Raw genomic sequence first — 23471 nt, forward strand, 5'->3', positions numbered from 1 at the left:
TACGCTCAGGAGCCGTTCTACACTTATACCCCAGTACATCACCGCGCCGCCCTAGCGAAGCAGTTTCACACCTCCACACCGCTCGGATTCCTCACAAGACGACCGTCTCCAGGCCTCGGCCTCGACCTGACAACTCCTTCATGTGCTTGGACCTACGAGTCTCTTCCACATAATGTCAGACAACGGAGATACACCGTCGCCGCGGTCTTCGGCGGGCCTGGCCAGGTCCATGTCACCGCCGCCGGCACCAACATCAACAGCCACCGAGCCGGCGCGGTCACCGAAGAAGCGAGCATCCATAGCCTCGGAAGGCAAAGTTACTAAACGGAGAGCTGCCCGGGCCTGCGTGTCATGTCGAGCCCGCAAGGTGCGCTGCGATGTGGTCGAGGGTGCCCCCTGCGGGAACTGCAGATGGGACGACGTGGAATGCGTTGTTCAGGAGAGTCGCAGGCGAAAGTAAGTCCTCCACGAGGAAAGCAACGAGCAATTGGAGCACGTCCGGGCTGGCAGCAGTTCTCGCGAGAATTGCTGCTTTCATCTCCTCCCATTCCCCAGGTTGCGTCATTTTCAAATGACCAAGATCGCATGGTCGCGGGAACAGACCGGCTAACTGTTGGCACCCCCTTGCCGTGCTGTGTTTCCAGAAAGAACCTCTCATTCAACTGCGGACCGGCAGCAGTGGGGGCGCGGGCTGGAAGTGCCGAGGTTCTGCGCACAAAGAGCATTGGCGCAGCTCCCCCAATCATCACGGCCAATCTCGCGCAGCAGCCAGGATTTACCCCTACAAACGGAACGTTTCCCCTTTCCCTGATGAACGGGGCCAACGGTGGGCAAGCTGCCACCACCAGTCTGCTGTGTAAGCCGGATTCCCCCTCCATACCCAAAGAATGTCGCCCCGACCTCCTCCGCATGACCCACCCCTGCCCAGAATCACATGCCAGATGACGACCGAACAAAAAAAGGAGAACGCCATTTTGGCTTGTGATCTGACATTTTCATCCGACAGACCAGCAACCCACCGGTGGGTTCAACACAGCGGGGACCGCGCCAGCGTCGACGGCTGCTCTGGCCGGGTTCCCTCCGGTGACCACCGGCATACCCGCGTCGCCAGCGGACCTGCTGCACCCGCTCCTTCGGACGGCGCTCGAGCAGGCTGCCAGCGAATGGCCGGCCTTCATCAAGCCCATCCCGGACCGGATCCTGGCCGAGGACCGCCGGTATCTCGTCCAGAAGCAGGTTTTTGCGCTGCCATCCTTGCGCCTCCAGAATGCTTTGCTCGCTGCCTACGTCGAGTATGTGCATCCTTATATGCCGCTCTTGGAGCTGCTTGACTTTCTCAACGTGGTCAATGACCGCTCCGGGACGGCCGGCAAAATCAGCTTGTTCCTGTATCATGCCGTTATGTTCGCCGCAACGGCGTTTGTGGATGAGGGCCTCCTGAAGGAGGCCGGCTATGACAGCCGCAGGGATGCGCGGAGGGCCTTCTTCACCAGGACAAGAGTGAGTGTTGACTCGCTGATCGGGTTGCAAGCGGGTGTGAAGCTAACGGTGTGCACCTAGCTTCTCTATGACTTTGATTACGAGACGGACCGCCTCATCCTGGTCCAGGGTATCCTGCTCATGACTTACTGGTATGAGACGCCGGATGATCAAAAGGACACCTGGCATTGGATGGGCGTTGCCATCTCGCTCGCCCACACCATCGGTCTGCATCGCGACCCGGCAAAGACGCCCATGATTCCGCGGAAGCAGAAGCTGTGGAAGCGCGTATGGTGGTCCTGCCTCATGCGCGACCGTCTCGTCGCTCTCGGCATGCGGCGTCCGACCCGGATCAAGAGCGAAGACTTTGACGTGCCGCCGCTGAACGAGGCCGACTTTGAGATCGAGGCGCTTCCAGAAGACAATAAACTACTGGGCCCTGAGTGCGCTTTGGTACGCGACATTGACATGCAGCGAAAGCTTGCCGTCATGTGCATTGAGAAGGCCAAGCTCTGCATGCTCATCGGCGACATGCTCAAGGTGCAGTACTCTGTGCTTAGTCGCAGCGGCGTTCAGCCCGAAAACACAACCAACAGCACCCACATGCTGCTCCCCAACAAAAACCCTGAGAATATGAAAGAGGTAGAAAAGGTCGACGACCACCTGCGGGATTGGTTCACCGGCTTGCCCGAGTGCTGTCAGCACCGGCCTCTTGATTCCATGGCTATCACCGAGGCGAACAAGGTGTTGGCTGTCCAACGTAACCTGCTGCACATGATCTACCACACCACCATCTCTGCACTCCATCGCCCCCTCTTCCTCCCGGCCTCGCCAACAGAGGGCCCGGGCCACCCGCTTGAAGTCCAGGAAACTGCTCGCCAGCGTGTGCGCGAAGCCGCCGAGCACATTACGCGCATGGCGGCCGAAATGCGCCAGCACAGCCTCGAGCGGTACCTGCCGACTACAGGAGTAACCGTCATTCTCCCGGCCATGATTGTTCACATGCTCGACACCAAGAGCCTCGTCCCGGAGATGCGGGCGAAAGCCATCCAGGGCCTCCGGGAGTGCCTCATCGTCATGAACAACCTGCGCAACATCTACGCGGCAGCCGACTTTGCCACTGGCTTCCTCGACGCCCTCCTGCGCAAGGGCATGCTCGGGGGTCCCCAACAACAACAAACACATCAACCATCACTGCAACCCCAGCCGGCACCGGCCCGCTCGGCAAAGATGCTCAACCGCGTCCTGGCGCCCGCGCTGAACCTCACTTCGCAAAACAGCATCCTCCCAGAGCGCCCGTCCACGCCACCCCCAGATATCAACACCACCTTTCCCACGGCGGCAAGCGCATTCCTCAACCCGTCCTCGACTGTCAACCTCTTTTCCCCAAACATCACCACACGATCCCTCGTGCCTCTGGACTCGGAGACCGACCTCGCCCTGCCCCTCGTCGCCGGCGCAGCCACCCCGCCACACACCGACAGCGAGGACGTCTCGACACCGCCCCGAGACGTGGACATGGACATGGACGTCGACGTGTCGATGGCCGACGACGACAGCAGCACGCTGCTCACGCTCGGGTATACCACCGGCTGCGGGGACGGTGGGGGTGCCGGTGCGGGCCAGCCCGTCGGTGTAACTGGGAACAACTTTGACTTTGACCAGTGGCTGCAGTTCCCGGCCGAGGCCGGACTGAGCTCGACGGATGTCGATGACTCGTTCATGGGCGGCATGTTTCAGGTCGATCAGCAGCAGGAGCTGGGGGGCGCCGAAGGGGGCACTGGGATTCAGTGGTTAAGTTTGGGGGAGGGGATTAGCCATTAGAATTCGGTCTTCTTGTTTTTGAGGTTCTACATTTTCTCTTTGGTCTTCAGCATCTTGGGCCTGCGCGGTTAAAAGATCAGTCACGGGTTGGTCGGATTTGGGGGTTGGACAACAGCAATGGCGTCGTCGGCATGGGCTTCAACATGAGCAGATGGGATGCTCAGCTAACGAAACGAACTGTGTGGGGTTGATGCGGAACGGCTGGAAAATAAAAGAGATCGAGTTAGAGTAATCTACCCCCGGATACCGCGTGGCATTTAGTGGGAAGGTGTTATCCCCAACTGTTCACGCTACCAGGTCAATAGAACCGTATCGGATGATTGCAGCGATCAGAATGCCATCTCCTCTGGTCCCGGATTGACATGATGGGACCTCTCGGACAGCGTCAAGGTCCAGCCTCCATCAACCTGAAGCTGGCGGCGGACTCGGATGGTAACTGGCAACCGCCCAGCAACGCGCGCACTACTACTGTTCACTCCAGAGCTCAAGGGGAAAAGCAAGTGGGTTTGTGCTCGCAACTCCATGTCGATGTCGTGGAGTCCACACGTCATTTGCCTTGCAAGTGGGGCATCGTAATCTGAAGGACAAGCTTGGGCGAATAATGGCCCGTGCCACTAACCAGCCTATCGAAATCGGCAAGACACGACTTAGCGCGTCACTCATTCACTAACACTTTTTACACGACAAATCGCCGGAAAATTGTTAAGGCTCTCTGCTCTATCCGCCCGTTTGGGACAGCAATCTGACCGCCAAGACGCCAAAACGGCTTAGACGCTCGCTTCGGCAGCTCCCCGAAATCAAATCTCCAGAGGCCGATCCGGTTGCACATGAGAATCCCCATCTGTGTCCGCGTTGCAATTTAACGAGGCTGGATCTTCTGTTTGCGCCAGCTTCCCCTTGATCCAACTCTGATTCCCTCGTTCCCACGATCTTTGCGGCGGTACTCTCGCTTGTTTCATACCCAGATCCCACTTATTACTGCCGCCGACTACATTGCAGTTTCATCTTTCCCGGTCGCTCTCTTTGCATTGACTTGCACATTACCAGCGCAACTCTGTCGCATTCACTCCAACACGCTCATTCCGCTGTGACGGTGCCCAGCCTTCTGGCGCCTGCACGACTCGCTCTTCCTTTATCTGATCAGTTGCAACTACCCGCAGCAGCACATTGTACATCACCGCCTGTGTCATCCCCTCAGCGAATCAGTTCTCTGCGGGTCAAGCTTGGAGCGGGGAGGAACAGTGAACACTCTTTCAAAGGTCGCTTCGCAGCGAATCACAGCAGGCTGCCAGCCTCGCCCAACGCCGCCGTCTTTCGCTTTTTGACTATGGGAACCTCCGAGAAGATACTGTCGACCGTCTCGCCAGGATCATAGACGACAGCCACTCATTATGTTGGACGGTCCCCAACTCCCTCGACCAGCAGATGACCACGACACACCAGCTTACACGGCCAACAACCATGAACGAATCTCCCCCAGCTACGTCGCCAGCGCACCTCGCGCCCACCCGCGGACGCCACCAGCGCCGCTCGACATCCGACTATTCGATGACGCGTGAACCGAATGCCGACGATTTGCTTACGAACCTCACGCCGCGGACCGTGGTCGATGCCTTCCGGAACCCCTCAGGGCCCCTGAAAGCCTGCATAGAGGCGGCCACCCCTTCCGAGCAGGCGTTTGCGCTGAGAGTAGCGATTGCGTCCAACAGCATACACGAATGGCTTGACGAGCTTTCGGCCTGGCCATGGCCCGCCGGCGGGGGTTCTGCTGGCTTCGAGATACCTTCCGCTAATATGGTGAAGCTCCCAAAGTCCACCGCCCCAGCCAATGACGAAGCGCCTGAATGGGATACACGTTACAGCGGGAGCATCCCTACCACCGGACTCGCGAGATATGAGAAGCGGATAGACGACATCGCCCAGAGTTTGGAGGAGCTCGACATTGAAGAAATCAAGAGCCAGGTCTTAAATAACCACATTATGCCCCTGTCAAGGCCGGGCACGCCCATAATGGGCTCTGGACGCTCAATCTCGTCCCTCTCCTCTTTTGCGAAGCTGGACGATCTGACTGCCCTGGTCACGGCGACCACGGTGCAAGCGTTGCCAAACCTGTCCAAGCTCACCAGGCTGATGACTGCTTGGAGCTTTCGCCTTCTGGTGCTACGCAAGATACCGGTGTTTCTGACGTCAGTTGCCGACGCCGAGGTCGCTCTCCAGTCTGGCTGGAATGCCATCAATTTCGGCCCGGTTCGCAGCCATGCCACGGATATCCCAGAGAGCGCCACGGGCACCGGATCCGCGACACTGTCTCAGGAAGAGTTTGATGTCATGAAATCCGTCCTCGGACGCAAAGTAGCAAAGGCCGGCCGCGACCTGGATGCCATGCTGGACGTTCTCGAGGGACAGTCGGACACGCTACCCGAAGCGTGGATCGACCGTGTGGATGTCTTGGAGCAAGGATACGGCGAATGGACAGTGGCTTGCGAGCGAAAGGTCAAGGAGGTCACCAACTTCGCTCCGTTGCCGCCGCAGGTCGTCCCGAAGTCGAGCGCACCAGAACAGCCACTCCAGGACACGAATAAAACCAAAGCTGACGCGCCAGCCACCAGCGAATCACTTGCTGATAGAGAGACGGTAGGCTCATCAGGGAATACGTCTTCCGCTAACGGAGGCATTGCGCTGGAGCCCAGGCCGTCGCCCCAAACCATCCCGCCAGTCATCAGAATCCACCCGACCACGGAAGACGAGGGCCCTCAACTAGAGGATGCTGTTAATAGTGACGCTGAATCTGCTCAAGGTGATTTGAAAGGGTCAGCGGACGCACTTTCCACGTCCATGCTCGCGTCGGACCTCGTCGAAGCCGTCCAGGAAGAGCAGGAAGATCCTGCGAGTGCTCTCGCCTCTCTACCTCCCTCGGATTCTGAGCTGTCGGATACTTCGGAACCCAGCGTGTTACAAAGAGAAGAGCGTGGAAGACGCGCTAGCAATGCGTCACAGTCCTCAACAGTCATCTATGAAGCTCCCAGCGTGTTCACGGATTCGTTCTCTAGCGATCTCCTCGAACAGGGAACGCCAGAACGCCTACGTCAAAAACCTCTGCCCCTGGACCAGGATGTCTCTGGCTTCCAGTCATTCCGGTCGAGCACAAGGTCAATGTCGGTGAGCTTCAACGACAAGCCCACGGTTACAGAGCTGCCGAGCTTCCCCAGCCCCCCAGGCACCCCGACGAAATCGTCTATTTTGGAGGAAGACGCCGCGACAGAGCCTGGCAGCCCATCCGAGATGAGTATGCCCGGCTCATACGACCAGCTTCAGCAACAAATCAGTGAGATATTGGAGTCCGTGCCGGCTAAGATTCGCTTGACTGCCGAACCCCCGGCCGTCAACCTCAACCCGCCGGATTTCAAGATGCCGACGAGTCGCAAGAGCTCCCGCTCGGACGCCATCCCTCGCAGCCAGTCCACCCACTCGATGCGTTCGGCGTATTCCCGATCCGCGACACCCTCGTTCACCCTCGCTCCAGCACGCGGCTCTCGCCCGCGGCACCAGCGTGGCAACCAGGAGATCAAGCTTTACCATCTCTCGCGGTCGAACGGCGAGGCCCCCATCAAGCTCTTCATCCGCTGCGTGGGCGAGCACGGCGAGCGCGTCATGGTCCGCGTCGGCGGCGGCTGGGCCGATCTCGGCGAGTATCTCAAAGAATACGCGAGCCACCACCTCCGGCGCGCCGCGGGTGCCGCCGGCACCGACAGCAAGATCGAAGTCAAAGACGTGCCGCGCAACGGCGCCGTGCGCGCTGACTCCACCCCGCCTAGCCGCCCGGCCTCGGCAATGGACGCCCATTCCCCCATCTCCCCGCTCAAGCTGCGCAAGACCCGCCGTCCTCCTCCGCCCGCTGCCGCCGCGGATGAACAACAACCCCCACCACCACCTCCACCGGCACCTGCTACCGGCACTGCTGTTGCTGGTGCAGTCCGCCCCAAGACGCCGCTGGCGAGCGGTGGTAGTGGAAGGCTGGACCGCACGACACCGCCCTCGGACGCGTCGTCACACTCGTCGAGGTCGTCCCGCCTCAGTGGATGGGATCCCGACGATGACGAGTCGGCCGCGCTGGGCATGGCGGGACCGAGGGCCAAGCAGATCCAGATGAGCGAAGAAAGCAGGGCGTGGGTGGAGAGCGTCAAGGAGAAGGTGAGGATCGCGAGTGGTGGGTCGACAGCGGCGGCTGCTGCTGCTGCGGCGGCAGCTGTGGCGAATGCGGGTTATAGTAAGGAGGGTGGTGCTGCTGCTGCGGGGAGTGGGTTGGAGGCGAGCTTGATGGAGAGGTTTGGGGAGATGGGCAAGGTGGGGAGTACGAAGAGGCTTTTTAGAAGGGGCTAGGTCAGGCGGAAGGCGGATCAGCTTTGTTTGCTTGGTGTTGGTGTATTGGGAGGGAGGGGAGGACTTTGTTGTGTTATTGGCCATGGCTACGGCGTATCGGTCGATCAGGTCGGGTCGTCGGGTCGGGTACGGAAAACGGGTCCGGCGCGCATGGCCTGGTATGGCATGGCATGGCATGGACGGCGCTGTCCTTTTTGTAAGGGAGGGATCTGGCTTGAGGGAATAACGGTATGACACCCCTTGGGAACGGGGGTTAGGCCGCTTGTGCTGGGTCAGAGAAACCTGGGCTATGGGTTGCTCGCTGTCTTTCTTTTTCTTTTGTTTTGTACTTTATTCGGCACCACGGAGTTTAGACATACGCGTTGTCTAGTTATACCCCCTTTAACTTATCTTTTCACATGGCGAGGGTCATTAGAGCCGGAAGCGTTCAGACAGGCGGTTGAGAATACGGGAGTGAATGGTACAGATCTATCCCTGGTTTGCTTGCTGATTGTCCTCTAAATGGCATGTTGTCAAACCCAGGTAAGTGACAGATAGGAGGTTCAATGAAGATCTCATGGTGGCCTATCTCTTCACCTCATTACGAGAAAAAAGGGTTCTAGGCGGACATTGTTTTTATGCTTCACCTTTCCCTGTTTCCCATCTCCCTTTCATTTGATTTTTTGTTCTCTTTTTCCTGCTTCTATTAGGAAGCACCGCAGTAATTTGACGGGCTACAAGTATCGTAATTCGCACTGTACTGCAGTTACGTACTGTTGACGACCGCCCTTCACCGTGATGGAATATTTTGAGTCCTGTTTCAGCATATCGTGACGGCAAGGCTACAGCTACGTCAACGGCGCACACTGTCAGGATTGCCTAATCCCTCGGGGGCCCGTGACATGTCGTGACATCGGGACGGCCTTCGGTAATGATACCGGCTCATAATGTTAAACTTGTAAACAATGCTGACGGCCAACCAGGTCAAATCCCGGCCGGAGCTTCAAAATGTGCACGTAGGGACCGCAACTCCAAGTCATTGAGCTGGTGATACTCCGTTAAGGGGCCACAGAGCTCTGATGGAGTTTCCCTGTGCTTCGTGACTGCCCTGAGGATCCGAGTACTCTATGCCCCAACCAGAGCTAACTGTCAGCCATATATATATATATATACGCACCCGTTCCGGATCCCGTCCAACTCCCAGTTGCGACTCCCTAGATCGTTCATCTGCTCTCGTATATGCAGGTAAGAGACTCGTCCACTTGTCCACCGAATCACCAACCCCTGCACTGATGAGGTTTTACAGAAGCCAGTCAGATCACATCAACAACCACCTCACCAAGGGTCAGTCAGTCAGTCAATCAGTCGAAACGAAAAAAGATGGCAATGACAAAGCGGGACTTCAACAACCTCGACTGGGCCCAGCGAGCTGTCGAACGGTACACCGACGATCACTGCAGTGACTTCCCCGACTTCGCCTACCCGGTACAGTATTTCATGTATGCGCCCGATCTTGATGGCGTTGTTCACATCGAGGTGCCGGAGAAGTGGATCGACGTGTCCACGTTCCGAAGTGCATTCTCGAGCTTTTTGGCGGACGTCCTGATACGGGACGCCAGGCATGGGCATCCGGTCTACGATAGCTTTGGTGTCATATTCAGGGTCAAGCAGCTTTTCGACCAACCGGTTCCGCCACGGTTGTAACTTGGGGGGGAGACTGGTTAGGGTGCTGGATGGCGTCCGGTATTCTGTGGGTTGACGGAATGGGGAGAGACTATGTTGAGGAGGAGAGAAGGGAGGAAGGGTTGCTGGTGCCGGGGAAGGTGCTTTGTCGTTACTACTATGTATCACTAACAAAGTTCTTTGCATGTACGCGAGCGCAGCCGCTGCTATGTCGCGAGGTTGCTCTTGTGTGGTATCCAACCTATGACTGTCCCTCCGCATGGAGGTTCCCCGCCAGCTGGATATCCAAGTCCGCATACATGTTCAGCTTCGCCTCGAGTTCGGCGTCGCTGATCTCCCTCCTCAATGGCGTGTAACCGACTGAGCAACCCTGCAGCGTTTGGAAATACCACCCATGCGAATCCATGTTCAAGCCCTTTGTCCCGCCGTTGCACTGGATATTCGAGTATCCCGGGCAGTAATCCACCTCATCGAGCGTCACCACATTGTCACTGCCCCCATCGATCCAATACTCGAGGCTCGTGTGCCGGTAGTTCAAAATTATGGGCGGCAGCCGCGGGACGGGGTCGTCGGCATGGGTGATGCGGTATTCGCCGCCCGGCTGATTGGTGACGAACTGGACAAAGGCAAGATTGCCCACGCGCGGTGAGCCGTAGGTGTACAGGTCGGCGTCGTATCCGTCCTTGCGGATGTAGGCGACCGCGAGGGTCGCGATGGCGCCGCCCAGGGAGTGGCCCGTCACGACGACCTTGTAGGTCGGGTTCGCGGCCTTTGCGGCGCGCACAGCGTCCAGCACGGGCGAGGCCACCTCGGCCCAGGAGGCGACGAAGCCCGTGTGGGCGAGGCAGCCGAAGGTCAGGTCGCAAGGGACTTGGACGAAGACGAAATCAGCTATCCAATTTCTGATGCTGGTACTTCCCCTGAAGGACAGCACGATCTGCTTGTCGACAGGGTCTACGCCGATGAAGCCTCGGGTATCCCACAGGGTCCCGCTGTGAGTCACATGTCAGTGATGATCATGGCCGGGATACCAGGAGCAGCAGACATACATGAACGAGGCGGCGACCGTGGCATTGTGCGAGTCGAACATTGAGCACTGACCCGGAGTGCAAGTGACGGGTTCCCCTGGAGGCTTCTCATTGTTGCAAGAGGATGCTACGGACCACTGAGCGTACAGCTTGAACTTGTCCAGCTGCTCGGCAGTAACACCATCTTGGCCCATATCAGCTTTGGAAGCGCATTCGGGAGGAGAAATCAGCAAGGAGGTTACCTTGTCTCGCCAGTCTCGGCGCTCCGAGGGCGAGAGACGCCAAAGAAAGGCAGGTCAGGAGAAGGCGCTTCATCGTGGGTCGGAGGGTGAACGTCTGACGTCGGATATATTGGAGGCAGCACGTCTACCCTCAGAAGACAACGTGTCTCGGATACCAGACAACACCTGGACACTCAGGACACGAGGCCAGGGGCCGGTAACATGACCGGTCTCTGATCCTTATAGCACCTCTCTGTCGGGGCCACGGCCAGACCGGGCGGGCACAAAGGCGCCCGAGCTTCGGAACCAGTCATCTCCGCATATTCCGAACAAAAATGGTGTCTCATCCTCCTACAGCGACCCCAAGATCGGCATGGCGTAGGGCAGGCCGGTCGGCCATGACCAGGAGCGGTTAGTGAGGTTGACCACGGACAAACAACTGATCGACACTGCATCCTAGTCCGGAGGGCTCGGCCGAAGTAGTGTCCCAACAGAAAATTGACGGATGTGGAGGAATGTGGAGGGCACTGTCGAGCGCTAGCGGTGGTGGTGTGGAGGCTCCCTCAGGCGAGGTCGTTGCGTGAACCCGTCAACGACAGCCCAATGGCTTAGTACTGTATCTCTGACAAGGCGCATGCGTGACACATGTTGTGCGAGGTGTGGGCACGCATTTTCGCGATGCATCCGTAACTGGACTGAACTGTCATTACCCCGGCTGACATCCGTCCAGAAGCAAAGCTGAGCAGGTCGTCGTCTTCGGCCGCGCGGGATGACCCGCTTCGAATCTGGCACCTGGGAATGCTGATCAAGTACCATATGCGGGCGATGTTTTCGGGCTTGTCACACGGTACCCCGGAAGAGACAAGGAACTGTCAACGAATCCCGGCTGAAATTGAGACATGCTCCTATGTTCCGCGTGTCGACGCTGTAGTGTAGTGAATGCAGAGGTGAACTTAGAAGTTGCTTGATGGTGCCATCCAACACTCCGCATTCGCCCAGATCTCGGCTCTGCGATGCAGGTCATGATCAAGGAACGAGTACCAGATTCTGCATTTATTGACCGCGTCGTGTTACATCGCGGATTGTACAGGTAGCGCGCAGGCTACACTACCCAAGTGCCGGTGACCGGGTGAAGAGAACGTGGGATGCGGAGAGTTGAAGACGGATGGAACGGAGTGCCAGGGAACGGAAAGCCGGTAGGGACCCAGTCCGTCCTCAACCTGCCTTTTCGAGAAGCGGCACGCTGGGGCATTGGCTCGCTGCGTCTCTCAAATGCGATTGGTGGACAAGAAAGCTGAGGGAATTCAACCCCACAATTTCAGAGCTGATGGGTTCTCCAGGTTTCTCTGTCCTTACGGAGTAACTACCTGTACTTCGAATTTCATTCAGCTGCTCTCATCAGCCATCGCCTACAACGTCAACTCAAATCGACATGATCATCGCCTTGTAATTCCTTTCACTTTAGGCGTCGGTTAGCCCAAGGCTGAGAAGTGGGGCTCCACAAAGATGCGCAATACTCGGACGGCGAGGAAGCTCCTGTTTCTCCCCGCTGACTGGTTTTCCTCTTCAAAAACTGACGTGTCGCACAATACAACCCGCAGCCCAACACCTCGCTTCAGCTGATGCTACATACCACTCCAGCTCCCGCTCATTTTTATCGGCGCATTCGGCGACTTGGCTTCACAGCTCGCACGTTTCCAAGACACTTGCAGAGGGGATGCCTTCTCCTTCAAACACTGACAGTGCATCCTAAGGTCCGCCTGCAACTGGACGGCTGGATGACCTAGACAGAAGAAACCTGCAATGCTGAGAGACGAACTACAAGTCGCCCAGGGCGTCCAACTAACGTTCGCCAGAGGCTGATGGTTGCTGGCGCTTACCTCGACGTTCAGAAGCCAAGACTGGTCTGGGCTGAATTTCCTGGTCCCCGCCTGCGTAGCGAATGGGAACTGCATCCTGTGGGCATGCCGGGGTTGCAGCCAGCTCCTGAAATGGCACCCGACCATCCTCATTTTATGCATCTCCCGCCTGTTTGCTGGTTCACAGGCATCATAGACTTGAAGTGCTTCCCCTTTCTTGTAGACGAACGCCACGTCGTATGCGGGCGGGCCGGCAACCGCGGCGCGTCCGCCATGTGCGTCCCAGTCCTTAAGAGTCGGAGGCGGGACGCAGATGGCTGATAACTTGTTTCTGCACCTCATTGTGCACTTCCAGTGTCGGTGTGGCGGTTGTTTGTCTTCACCCATAGGCCTACGGCAGGTTGAGCGATCCATTCCCTGTTTGGATCTCGAGGCGTCAACCGCGCGGTCGATATGGTCTACCGCGCGAGAGCCGTCTGGCTCCTGTTGCCCCTGAGTCCCTTCGTTTCCGTCTCCCTTGGCCGTAGCGTCGGCCCAAGAGACCCAGTCCCTGAAGGATACCGTGCGGCCCCTTACTATCCCACGCCCCATGGAGGCTGGCTCGACTCATGGAGGGAAGCCTACGCCAAGGCGGAGGAGTTTGTGTCGCAGATGACCTTGGCTGAGAAGACAAATATCACTTCCGGGGTAGGCTTCTGGATGGGTAAGACCTCCGTGTACAGGACCGTGTTTTCGTAATGTAATAGCTGGCTGATATCTAGCAGGGTCAGTATAGGCAAACCACCATCAAACGACGCTTCGCTGACAATGTAGGCCTTGTGTGGGAAACACTGGAAGCGCAGAACGCCTTGGCTTTCCTCGTCTCTGCCTGCAAGACTCGGCCCTCGGAGTAGCGTCCGCCGACAATATCACTGCATTCCCGGCAGGCATCACGACGGGAGCAACCTGGGACAAGGCCCTGATGTATGCCCGTGGCGTTGCTATGGGCAAGGAGTATCGGGGCAAGGGAGCCAACGTTCATCTTGGCCCTTCTGTCGGCCCTCTAGGGCGAAAGCCCCTGGGTGGACGCAACTGGGAGGGATTTGGTTCCGATCCGGTTCTCCAAGCCAAGGCGGCCGCTCTGCATATCCAGGGGGTCCAAGAGCAAGGCATCATTGCAACCATCAAGCACTTCATCGGCAATGAGCAGGAGATGTACCGCATGTATAACCTTTTTCAGCCTGGGTACAGCGCAAATATTGGTAGGATGTCCGTGACGCAAGAAACCATGGCGAGTGTTGACTAAGGCCAGATGATCGGACGCTTCATGAGATTTACCTCTGGCCCTTTGCTGAGGCTGTCCATGCCGGCGTTGGCGCCGTCATGACCGCCTACAACGCCGTGAACGGCTCGGCCTGCTCCCAGAACAGCTATCTGATCAACGGGATCCTTAAGGATGAGCTCGGTTTTCAGGGCATGGTGATGTCGGACTGGTTGAGCCACATTTCCGGCGTTGATTCAGCCCTCGCTGGCCTCGATATGAACATGCCGGGCGACACCAACATCCCGCTGTTTGGTTTCAGCCTGTGGCAATATGAGCTGACCAGGTCTGTGCTCAACGGCTCGGTGCCTCTCGACCGGCTCAACGACATGGTCACACGGGTCGTGGCTACCTGGTATAAGATGAAGCAGGACAAGGACCATCCGCGACCGAACTTTTCGTCAAACACGCGAGATCGCGAGGGGCCTCTGTACCCAGCAGCGCTCATTTCTCCTGTTGGACAGGTCAACTGGTTCGTCAATGTTCAGGAAGACCACTACTTGGTCGCCCGCCAGGTGGCCCAGGACGGCATTACCCTCCTCAAGAACAATGGAAGCCTCCTACCGCTGTCGACTTCCAGCAAGCTCAGCGTCTTTGGGACCCATGCGCAGGTCAATCCTGCAGGGCCCAACGCATGCATGAACAGAGCATGCAACACGGGCACACTCGGCATGGGCTGGGGTTCTGGAGTTGCAGACTACCCCTATCTTGACGACCCAATTTCTGCCATTAAAAGGAGGGTCCCAGACGTCGAGTTCCACAACACCGACAGGTTCCCGTCCAACATAGGGAAACCATCTCCCGACGACGTTGCTGTCGTGTTCATAACTTCTGACTCGGGAGAGAACAGTTTCACTGTCGAAGGCAACCATGGGGATCGCGACGCGGACAAGCTGGCGGCGTGGCATGGTGGCGACAAGCTGGTCCAGGATGCTGCTCAGAAGTACAACAATGTCGTCGTGGTCGTACACACAGTTGGCCCTCTCATCCTGGAATCATGGATTGACCACCCGTCCGTGAAGGCTGTACTGTTCGCCCACCTCCCGGGCCAAGAAGCAGGTGAATCCCTCACCAATATCCTCTTCGGCGACGTCTCCCCGAGCGGCCACCTCCCTTACTCCATCACCAAAGCAGCCACCGACTACCCAGACAGCATCGCCAACCTGAGGGGCTTCACCTTTGGCCAGGTCCAAGACACATACTCGGAAGGCCTCTACATCGACTACCGTTCCCTCAACAAGCGGGGCATCAAACCGCGCTTTGCCTTTGGCCATGGCCTCAGCTACACCAACTTCACCTTCTCCAACCCCACCATCCGACCCGTCACCCCTCTCTCCCTCGTCCCTCCCGCCCGCTCCTCCAAGGGCCCCACCCCAGCCTACGCCACCACCATCCCCGCGGCCAGCGAAGCCTACTGGCCCGACAACTTCCCGCGCATCTGGCGCTACCTCTACTCGTGGCTGCCACGCAACGAAGCCGACGACGCCTACGCGATCGGCATCGCCGGCGAGAAAAAGTACGCCTATCCCGACGGCTACTCGACCGTTCAGAAACCCGGCCCAGCGGCGGGCGGCGGCGAGGGCGGCAACCCGGCGCTGTGGGACGTTGCGTGGGAGGTGCAGCTCACTGTCACCAACGTGGGCGGTAAACATGCCGGTAAGGCGTCGGTGCAGGCGTACGTGCAGTTTCCCGAACGGATTCCGTACGACACGCCCGTGGTGCAGCTGCGGGATTTCGAGAAGACGAAGGAATTGGCGCCGGGGGACAGCGAGACGGTTACGCTGAGGCTGACGAGGAAGGATGTGAGTGTGTGGGATGTTGAGGTGCAGAATTGGCTTGTCCCTGGCGTCGGTTTGGATGGGAAGGTGGGGAGGTATACGGTTTGGATTGGCGAGGCGAGTGATAAATTGTTTCTGGCTTGCTATACGGATACGGGAGAGTGCGAGACGGAGTTGGAGCCGCCTGTTTGAAGGAGGGAAAGGTGGTGATGAGGTGGGAGTCTAGGCTGCTAAAGAAGGAGGTTGAGGAATGGGGAGGGAAAGGTCAACGCCAGGGCGAGGGTATGAGGTGTTAGGCCCGGGTGTTGACATGACACTGGTTGCGAATATTGTTAATCCTCGTTATTTTATTTTCACAAGGCGTTTCGCATCGAGCATGAATGTGGTATGAGGCAATGGTCTGCGTCGTCTGTTGAGTGGTGGTCAAATGCGTAGCTCAATCCAATCCTGGCTTGCAATATTTGAGCTTTGGTCCTTCTTTATGTTCTGTATCTCTTTCTTTCTCTCATTCTTATTTCGCCTTTTCTTAGTTTTCCTCTTTTGCTCTTTCTTACTTCGTCAATGTTATTCTAATTATCTAATTCCTTTTTATTATTATTCCTTCCTCCACTGCCCTTTCCCTCTTTTCTCCTTGAACTAATCTTTGACTTTTCTTTTCTATCCCCATTATTCCTTCTCTGCTGCTCTTCTTGCTTCTCTACGTCTAACGTGTTTTATCAGCGAATGCACCATATCAGCGAGTGCATCACTGGTAAGGACTGCATATATATTTGGGTGCAGCACTAACGACGGGAATAAGCGGGGAATAAGCTGTTAGTACTTCGACTAAGTGTCTGTGCAGCCCTTACCAGTGGTGCACTCGCTGATATGGTGCACTCGCTGATAAAACACGGTATTCTTAGTTCTGATCTTCTTAGACCTCCTTTCTTCTTGTTCTTGTTCTCTAAACAAAAATCGAGTAGTAGATATCTGTTGTAGAACTTAATTGATAGAACCCCGGTACAGTAACACGAGCTCGACAAAATACGCACTTATTCTTCACCATCACCATCAGATCTAGAGTCTGAGCAATTGTCGTAGCAGTCGTGTTGATGCGCCACAGTGGCTGTACTCTCCCTTGTCGGCCCACCAAAGCCACAACACCCATGACGTCGCTTAAGCTCCACTCTAGACCGTTGACGACACGCATTCCATGACCGAAAACGAATTCGTCATGGACCTGGCGGTGCACTCCGGGAAACTGCAGTGTTTCAGCGATCAGATCTGCAAGTGCGCCGGCCATAGCTGTGCCACTTCGTGGCAATGTTGCGCCGTCATTGGATCCAGCCGATGTCGCAGTGGTCTTACGAAGTTGCTTTGGGTCCTGAGCTCGGTCCTGGATGGTCAACTGCGTGGCCCTTTGACAGTAATGCAACAGGCAGGCCGCAACGGGCAGCCCGTTGCTGTCCACAGAAGTGCTCATCTGGTACTCTGGGCCTCTCCACTCTTTCACAGGTTGCTCATGCGTAATGCCGCTTCATTTGAAGGTTGTGGCGTTTTGTTTCCAACCCAACCTGAGCTCCTTCCTTCTCTCCAACCAGACAAACTGTTTGCTGCAACAACGGCTCGTCTTCCATAACTCTAGCTACACTTTCGCACAACCGATCTATTCTCGACTTCTCACAGAGCCCTAATTCGTATTAAAAGCATCAACACCACAGTGACTACACCATGGGCAGGGCCGCAGGCATGGCCCTCCGGGGAACGCAGTTCTTCATTCGCAGTATACAATTTTGCTGCGCCGCCATCGTGCTCGCGCTCTTCTCCTACTTCCTAGCAACTCTCAACAACCACGGCATGCATATCGGCACGTGGGTGCGCGCCGTCGGAGGCATTTCCGGAGCCGCCGTTGTCTACACCATCTTTGCCCTACTGATGCTCTGCTGCGCCCCCGGCCGTTCGTTCCCGTCCTTCGTCATGATGATGCTCGACGTGGCCTTCGTTGGCGCCTTCATCTACGTCGCTGCCGCCAACCGCGGCGGCGCCTCGTCCTGTAATGGCGAGGTCGATACGCCGTTTGGCAGGGGGAACGCCGACACCAACGTGGTGGACAACGGCAGCGGCGGTTTCACGGCGCTGCCGAGCTTGAGGCAGGCCTGCAAGATGGAGACGGCATGTTTAGCTGTGTCGATAGTTGCTGTGTAAGTCTTCTCCGCTTTATTCGTCAGCTTCCTACTGCAGCTCCGTAACTGACGCTTGGGTTGCTAATAGCCTCTTCTTCACCCTCTCCCCCTTCGTTAGCCTCGCCCTCGTCCGGCATCGCAAGAAAGAAATGCGGCTGGGGCCCTCGCCGGCCAACGACTACACCCAAGGCTACGGCCGCAGGCGGTTTAACTTCTTCGGCTTCAGCCGCAAGCGCGCCGCGAGTGCGGGTGCGGCCCAGAATCCCAACGTCCTGCCGGAGCATTCTACCCCGGATGACTTGCGCCATAGCTATGCGACAGAGCAGACTCGGGTTGGCAGCAGTGGCGGCTATGGCGGTCTGGGCGACGGCACCACTAAGCACGAGCCATTGTATGTAACTGGGGGGAATAACATCAATATGACCAACTACCCGAATGCCAGCACGGGGTATCGGTACGACAACAGCGGGTATGACAACAGCGGGTATGACAACAGCGGGTATGACAACAGCGAATATGACAACAGCGGATAAAACAACAGCGGGTACGACAACAACGGGGGCGTGTATCGTTGAGGTTTGAAATGATGCGCTGGGCTGATAGGATTGCGAGGACGGTAGCGACGATCTGAAAAGGTTAACAACGCAGCTGTAAGACATATCTAAGTACTTGATGAGGGAAGTGTGAGGCAGAACTCGAAGCGGAGTGAACTGTAATAGAGCACTTGCCTTTGATCAAAATATCCGAGCCCCAATCGAATACGCATGTATGGCCTGTATGCCATCTATCCCATATCCTCACTGGCCCTTCTTCCCTTTTAGTGTCCCCTTCTTCCGCTCTTGCTCCAATGCAAGTCTCCGCCTCTCCTCCCATTTCTCCCACCCAGCCTGGCACAGGTCCTCCGCCACCACCAGATCCCTGATCCGAAACCACCTCGCGGGCGGCAGCTCCAGCGCCCACGCGAGCCATCCCGTCTCCCTCAGCATGTATGTCACGGCAAACCACGCCGCCCCGCACCCGGCCCCGGCCACACACCCGGCCAGCACCTGTCGCACGGTGTGATAGCCCAGATACACCCGGCTCCAGGCCACCAGGGCAGCAACAACCATGACACTAGCGCTCACCATCGCGCGCTGCGTCAGCGTCAACGGTGCGTGCGCGTACGCCTCGATCGACACGCTCGCCGCAGCCAATCCACCTTCCTTGTACGCGCGGTGCACGTCCCTCAGCGCTGGCTCTCCCTTCCCTTGCTTCGCACCACCACTCTCAGCCCTGCCTCCTCCCGCAAACCCCGCCTGAGCCCTGGGCCGATGCCGCACCGTCAGAAACAGACTCAACGCCACGGCCCAGTAGACAACAAACTGCGCGTGCGAGCTCGGCATGCCGTACCCCTTGCCCACTAACACATGACTGGGCCGCTCCTCCTTGATGAGGCGCTTCAGCGCGAAGTTGAGGGCTTCGCAGGCGAGCTGACCCAAGAGCATGAGCAGGACTTCAGCTTCGCGGGTCGACCAAAGGAGGGTTGCGTAGACGACCATGAGGGCTTGCGGGAGGAGGGAGAGGAAGGCGGAGAGGGTTGATAGCGGGTCGGCTGGGTTCTGTGAGGGGGGTTAGATGTTGGGAGCAGCTAGAGGGGAAAGGATAGGTAACAGACGTAGTAGACGTGTGTTAGGGAGAGAGAGGCTAACGGTGTGACGTCGTCAGCCATGGTTGCGGTTGCGAATGCGGTTTGCGGGTGGAAGGGTGGGAGGGATGCGCCAGAGGTAGTCGCTACTTGGGAGGTTTAGGTGGGCTGGCAGATTTCGAATATTACGTCGGATGTTGTTACCACATTGCTGCTCGGGTTACTAAGTCCAGCTGGGTGCCTGTTAGGAGTTTGCCATAGGCAGCATTAAGGTGTCGTGAACTGCTAGCGTCCGGTATTCACTTGGACGTGCAAGCTACCGAGTTCAGCCCAGAGCACGTGCAGACAGACTGGTCTCGGCGTCCAATGTGCTCCCAGAAGACCGCCACCACATATTCCGCATTGGAGCAGGAGTGGGGCCATGCGGGCCCGGCGCCGCTGGTGCCGCAGTGGCCGAGACGAGTCATCGAAACTTCCGGTCCAGATGGATCGATAAATCGTTAGCAGCTTAACGGTCTGCAGCATCGCAGAGAGTGGTTTGCCTCTTCGTGCCAGCCCCAGTGCTTCTGTCCAGGATGCCGCCATGACAGTGGATTTCTTCCGTCGCAGCAGTTTGTTGAGCCGACCTGACAAACCAAAAGAATATTTCTGGCGGATCAAGCGTTGCAGCGGTCGGAATTCCTCCAAGTTTCGGACGACTTCGGCTTCTCTCGTGCGTGGCAATACGAGATAAATTCATATTGTTGAGTTGGATCACGAGCGAAGGCTCGGTCGCACAATATATCTATCGCAACACTTCTGTCGAGGGCGCCACCTCAAATTGACTAGGGAAGGGGGCAGTCGGGCAGCTCAGGAGGGATTCAACAAATGGCTGACGATCTCGATAACCCACGCGACGTTGAGCTCAGCTCCCTCTGTGCCATCTACCCTGAGCTTCAACAATTGCATCCCGACGACCCGTACACGATCGCCCTCGACGTCCCTGTCAACCCGTCCAAAGCTGTTACCGTCTTCTTCCCCGCCGTCGCCGACGATGCCCTCCCACCGAGCGCGAACGGCGCCACCAACGGCGCCGTCGTTGCCGGTCCAGATCAACAAGCCGCCGTCGATTCTCACGAGCTAGCACACCTCCCCTCACTGCGTCTTGAGATCACCGTCGGTCCACGGTACCCCGCCGAACAGCCGCCGCAAGTCGCCATCTCGACCAATCCGCCATGGCTCCCAGCTGAGACCGTGAGGCAGTTGCAGGAGGATGCTTCGCGGTTGTGGGAAGAGATAGGACGGGACATTGTCGGGTTCACCTACATTGACCACGTGCAGCAGGCCGCCGAGAATGTCTTTGGTCTGGTCGACGAGAAGGGGTCGCTGGCGGTCGATTCTAGGCACAAGATTGCTATATTGGACTACGACATCCAGGCGAGAAAGGCGGCGTTTGAGAAGGAGACTTTCGACTGCGGTGTGTGCTTAGGTGCGTTTCCGTCTCTGTCTCTTTCCTATTCCAGGGGTGCTCGTTGGGATGGAGAGCCACCATCATCTCACCAGCCCCTCGGCCGCTCCCTAAGCAGCCTCTCTCCCGGCGCCACTCTTCCTTTTTTGATCTGGGACACTTGTCTCTACCTGATCCGGATCGTTCACTGACTCCCTGCAGAACCCAAGAAAGGCTCAGTATGCCATCGGATGCTGGATTGCGGTCACGTCTTCTGTGTTGCCTGTTTGCAAGACTTCTACAATAACGCCATCAAGGAAGGAGATATTGCAGCAGTTAAATGCTTAGCACCTAACTGCGCGAAGGAGCGCGCCAAAGTTACCTCCTCTTCAGGCAGGAAACGCAAGAAGCCCAAGACCTTCATCAACCCCAGCGAGCTGCTGCAGATTCCCCTCGACCAGGAGACGGTCAAACGCTACGTGACCCTCAAGTACAAGACGGAGCTTGAGTCCGACAAAAACACAATTTACTGCCCGCGTCAGTGGTGCAATGGCGCCGCGAGATCCAAAAAGCACAAGAGACCGCAAGGCCTGGAATTGGCTGAGGCATCGGACGAGTCGGCCTCTGAAGAGGAAGACGACGGAGACCACGCCGAGGACGTGGGCAAATCTAAACCATACAAGCCCGCCGAGGAGCTCCTGGCCATTTGCGAGGAGTGCAGCTTCGCCTTCTGCAGCCGCTGCTACCAGTCGTGGCACGGCGAGTTCTTCCGCTGTACTCCGCGCCGCGACAAGCAAGAGCTTACGGCCGAAGAGCTCGCCTCGATCGAGTACATGCGGCTGCACACCACGCCGTGCCCTACGTGTGGGGCGCCCGCCCAGAAGACGCACGGCTGCAACCACATGATCTGCTACCGCTGCCAGTCGCATTTCTGCTACCTCTGCTCCGCCTGGCTCGACCCGGGCAACCCTTATCAGCATTTCAACGAGGCACCGGACGGCCGTGTTACCGGTTGCTATATGCGCCTGTGGGAGTTGGAGATGGGGGACGGCGACGACGTCGGCATTGGGTTCGCGGGCGGTCCCGGCGGGGTCGCAAACCAAGCGCTGCCTGTACCTGTTCAGGAGTTCATCCCGGAAATTGAGGAACCCGAGGAGGAAGCGGAGGCCCATGCTGCCGGGCATCCCGCTCCGCCGCCACCTCTAGAGGCACATGCGGACGGCGGACAGGTTGGCATAGCTCGTGAGGGGCCTCTGGTGCTTAGGATAGCTGCCAACCAGCCGGCGGCGCCCGGGCGTGGAGGACCTCGTGGCCGACAGCCGGCGGCGCCTGCAGCCCAGCCAGCAGCGCCAGCGCCGGGAGTAGCTCGAGGAGCGCCAGGACCAGGGGCCAGAGCGCGGAATCAGCAGCCCGCGGCGCGAGGTGGAGGACCCCAGCAAGCAGCCGCTCGAGGAGGTCCAGGTGCGGGAGCAGGACCGGCAGCTCAGAGGGGACATCGCGCGCCAGGGGCAGGCGGTGTTCCCGCCGGACAGCAGAGGTTGCGAGGAGGAAGAGGCGGTGGCGCCGCCGCTGGCGGACGTCCTGCGCAGCGGCAATATCCCAACAACAATAACCCGGCGAATCAGGGCGGCGAGCGCGCACAGCGTCCCAATATCAACAATGCCGACTTGGGCGATATCGGGGAAGACGGCGAGTTGGCGCCTGTCCATCAAGACTGGGTCAGGCAGTTTGTACGGCTTGCGCTGAATGACGAGGAGCACATCCTCTTTGATGGGGACTCGGATGATGACATCTGAAGGGAGGAACTGGTGCATGTGGCCACTCACAGGCTGAGAGCGAGGATTGAGATATCCCCTTTTGAACGAGACAAGACGAAAGACATAACCTTAGATTCACGCACATGACACATCAAGATACATCGAGAGACAGCGATCTGGTCCCATTTTGGTGATCAATGGATGGAACCAAAGATGCCCACCTTGACACTCGCCTTACCCTGCCCAACGCGACATCGCAATGTGGTGCGCCTGTCACACTGTCTGTTCCTGTTGAGGCCCTCCCGTCAACGGCTGTTCCTGCCGATCCGTTCCCGTTCATTCCTCTTACTTGAGTTAGCCCCTGGTCTGCAGGTTCCATGTGCTTGAAGAAGGGCAGTCTGCTATGAACCGCCGTGGTCCAGTGCTACCTACCAGCAGCGAACCACCGTTGGGGTGCATAAAGTGCCCTAAGGCATGTATGGTTGGTTACAGGCAAGGTACCTTGTAGGCCCGCATGGATATTACAGCAGAGGGCACGCAATCTATACCTGCAGAAAGCAAGGAACAAATGAATTCATGATGGACTATCTATGCACATGCCACGTAGGCCCTCGAGGGACGCGTGTAATTGGGTTCAGTTCAGGGCCTGAGGTGGTCTACATGGTGGAAGTACGGACAGTGTTCGCAGTTCAAGCCTGAGTCTGGGACGAGCTGCGTGTTGTTGCCTGCCAGGGCCGCCATCTCTCCAGCCAAAGTGCCGCGCGTGGCACTCCTTCCGTCAAGGTTCGGCGAGTTGTCAGTCTGCGGGAAACTGGCGGATGTCTAGGTGTAAGTTCCGAACGCTTCTTGGTAGATGGAAGCTATACGTCCAAGACTGGTGCTCTGAACAGCGCATGGCTCCGTCCCAAAGGAGACTCTCGGAAAATATAAGCCTTGCCCTCAATGGCTGGGTGGCATTGAACACCTTCCGT

The 23471-nt window shown here is 57.6% G+C and overlaps 8 protein-coding genes across 8 annotated transcripts; 6 read left to right on the top strand and 2 right to left on the bottom strand.

Annotated features, from left to right (window-relative positions):
- Nucleotides 1–172: 172 nt before the first annotated feature.
- On the top strand, nucleotides 173–3303 carry N657DRAFT_631546 (uncharacterized protein; the record flags this gene model as incomplete). Its single annotated transcript, XM_062791067.1, has 4 exons — nucleotides 173–456; nucleotides 645–856; nucleotides 1007–1500; nucleotides 1561–3303. 4 exons carry the CDS (start codon nucleotides 173–175, stop codon nucleotides 3301–3303), a joined length of 2733 nt encoding a protein of 910 aa, XP_062651565.1.
- A 1461-nt stretch (nucleotides 3304–4764) lies between these two features.
- Nucleotides 4765–7683, top strand: N657DRAFT_653925 (uncharacterized protein; the record flags this gene model as incomplete). The annotated part of the gene is made up of 1 exon (XM_062794461.1): nucleotides 4765–7683. The coding sequence occupies one exon, from the start codon at nucleotides 4765–4767 to the stop codon at nucleotides 7681–7683; it is 2919 nt and encodes a 972-aa protein (XP_062651566.1).
- Nucleotides 7684–9586: 1903 nt separating this feature from the next.
- Nucleotides 9587–10567, bottom strand: N657DRAFT_678353 (alpha/beta-hydrolase; the record flags this gene model as incomplete). The annotated part of the gene is made up of 2 exons (XM_062796065.1): nucleotides 9587–10337; nucleotides 10395–10567. The coding sequence occupies 2 exons, from the start codon at nucleotides 10565–10567 to the stop codon at nucleotides 9587–9589; spliced, it is 924 nt and encodes a 307-aa protein (XP_062651567.1).
- A 2083-nt stretch (nucleotides 10568–12650) lies between these two features.
- On the top strand, nucleotides 12651–16136 carry N657DRAFT_612821 (glycoside hydrolase family 3 protein). Its single transcript, XM_062790398.1, has 3 exons — nucleotides 12651–13156; nucleotides 13266–13694; nucleotides 13745–16136. Exons 1-3 carry the CDS (start codon nucleotides 12907–12909, stop codon nucleotides 15721–15723), a joined length of 2658 nt encoding a protein of 885 aa, XP_062651568.1. The 5' UTR covers nucleotides 12651–12906; the 3' UTR covers nucleotides 15724–16136.
- On the top strand, nucleotides 15842–16264 carry N657DRAFT_228251 (uncharacterized protein). The gene has a single exon (XM_062786305.1). The coding sequence runs from the start codon at nucleotides 15959–15961 to the stop codon at nucleotides 16169–16171; it is 213 nt and encodes a 70-aa protein (XP_062651569.1). The 5' UTR covers nucleotides 15842–15958; the 3' UTR covers nucleotides 16172–16264.
- A 977-nt stretch (nucleotides 16265–17241) lies between these two features.
- Nucleotides 17242–18226, top strand: N657DRAFT_678355 (uncharacterized protein; the record flags this gene model as incomplete). Its single annotated transcript, XM_062796066.1, has 2 exons — nucleotides 17242–17711; nucleotides 17782–18226. 2 exons carry the CDS (start codon nucleotides 17242–17244, stop codon nucleotides 18224–18226), a joined length of 915 nt encoding a protein of 304 aa, XP_062651570.1.
- Nucleotides 18227–18490: 264 nt separating this feature from the next.
- Nucleotides 18491–19401, bottom strand: N657DRAFT_631551 (PAP2-domain-containing protein; the record flags this gene model as incomplete). Its single annotated transcript, XM_062791068.1, has 2 exons — nucleotides 18491–19291; nucleotides 19348–19401. 2 exons carry the CDS (start codon nucleotides 19399–19401, stop codon nucleotides 18491–18493), a joined length of 855 nt encoding a protein of 284 aa, XP_062651571.1.
- A 378-nt stretch (nucleotides 19402–19779) lies between these two features.
- N657DRAFT_669569 (RWD-domain-containing protein) lies at nucleotides 19780–23039 on the top strand. The gene is made up of 2 exons (XM_062795492.1): nucleotides 19780–20785; nucleotides 20966–23039. The coding sequence occupies exons 1-2, from the start codon at nucleotides 20185–20187 to the stop codon at nucleotides 22537–22539; spliced, it is 2175 nt and encodes a 724-aa protein (XP_062651572.1). The 5' UTR covers nucleotides 19780–20184; the 3' UTR covers nucleotides 22540–23039.
- Nucleotides 23040–23471: the final 432 nt, after the last annotated feature.

Source organism: Parathielavia appendiculata (genome assembly GCF_033297405.1).
Source record: "Parathielavia appendiculata strain CBS 731.68 unplaced genomic scaffold N657scaffold_2, whole genome shotgun sequence".
In the NCBI taxonomy this organism is placed as follows: Eukaryota; Fungi; Ascomycota; class Sordariomycetes; order Sordariales; family Chaetomiaceae; genus Parathielavia; species Parathielavia appendiculata.

Excerpts from the sequence above, each read along its gene's own strand:
- N657DRAFT_612821 (XM_062790398.1), top strand. The coding sequence starts at position 12,907 with ATGGTCTACCGCGCGAGAGCCGTCTGGCTCCTGTTGCCCCTGAGTCCC. Across the intron at positions 13,157-13,265 it reads CGGGGTAGGCTTCTGGATGG|GGCCTTGTGTGGGAAACACT; the intron begins GTAAGACCTCCG and ends GCTGACAATGTA. Across the intron at positions 13,695-13,744 it reads TGGGTACAGCGCAAATATTG|ATGATCGGACGCTTCATGAG; the intron begins GTAGGATGTCCG and ends GACTAAGGCCAG.
- N657DRAFT_228251 (XM_062786305.1), top strand. The coding sequence starts at position 15,959 with ATGCGTAGCTCAATCCAATCCTGGCTTGCAATATTTGAGCTTTGGTCC.
- N657DRAFT_669569 (XM_062795492.1), top strand. The coding sequence starts at position 20,185 with ATGGCTGACGATCTCGATAACCCACGCGACGTTGAGCTCAGCTCCCTC. Across the intron at positions 20,786-20,965 it reads CGACTGCGGTGTGTGCTTAG|AACCCAAGAAAGGCTCAGTA; the intron begins GTGCGTTTCCGT and ends GACTCCCTGCAG.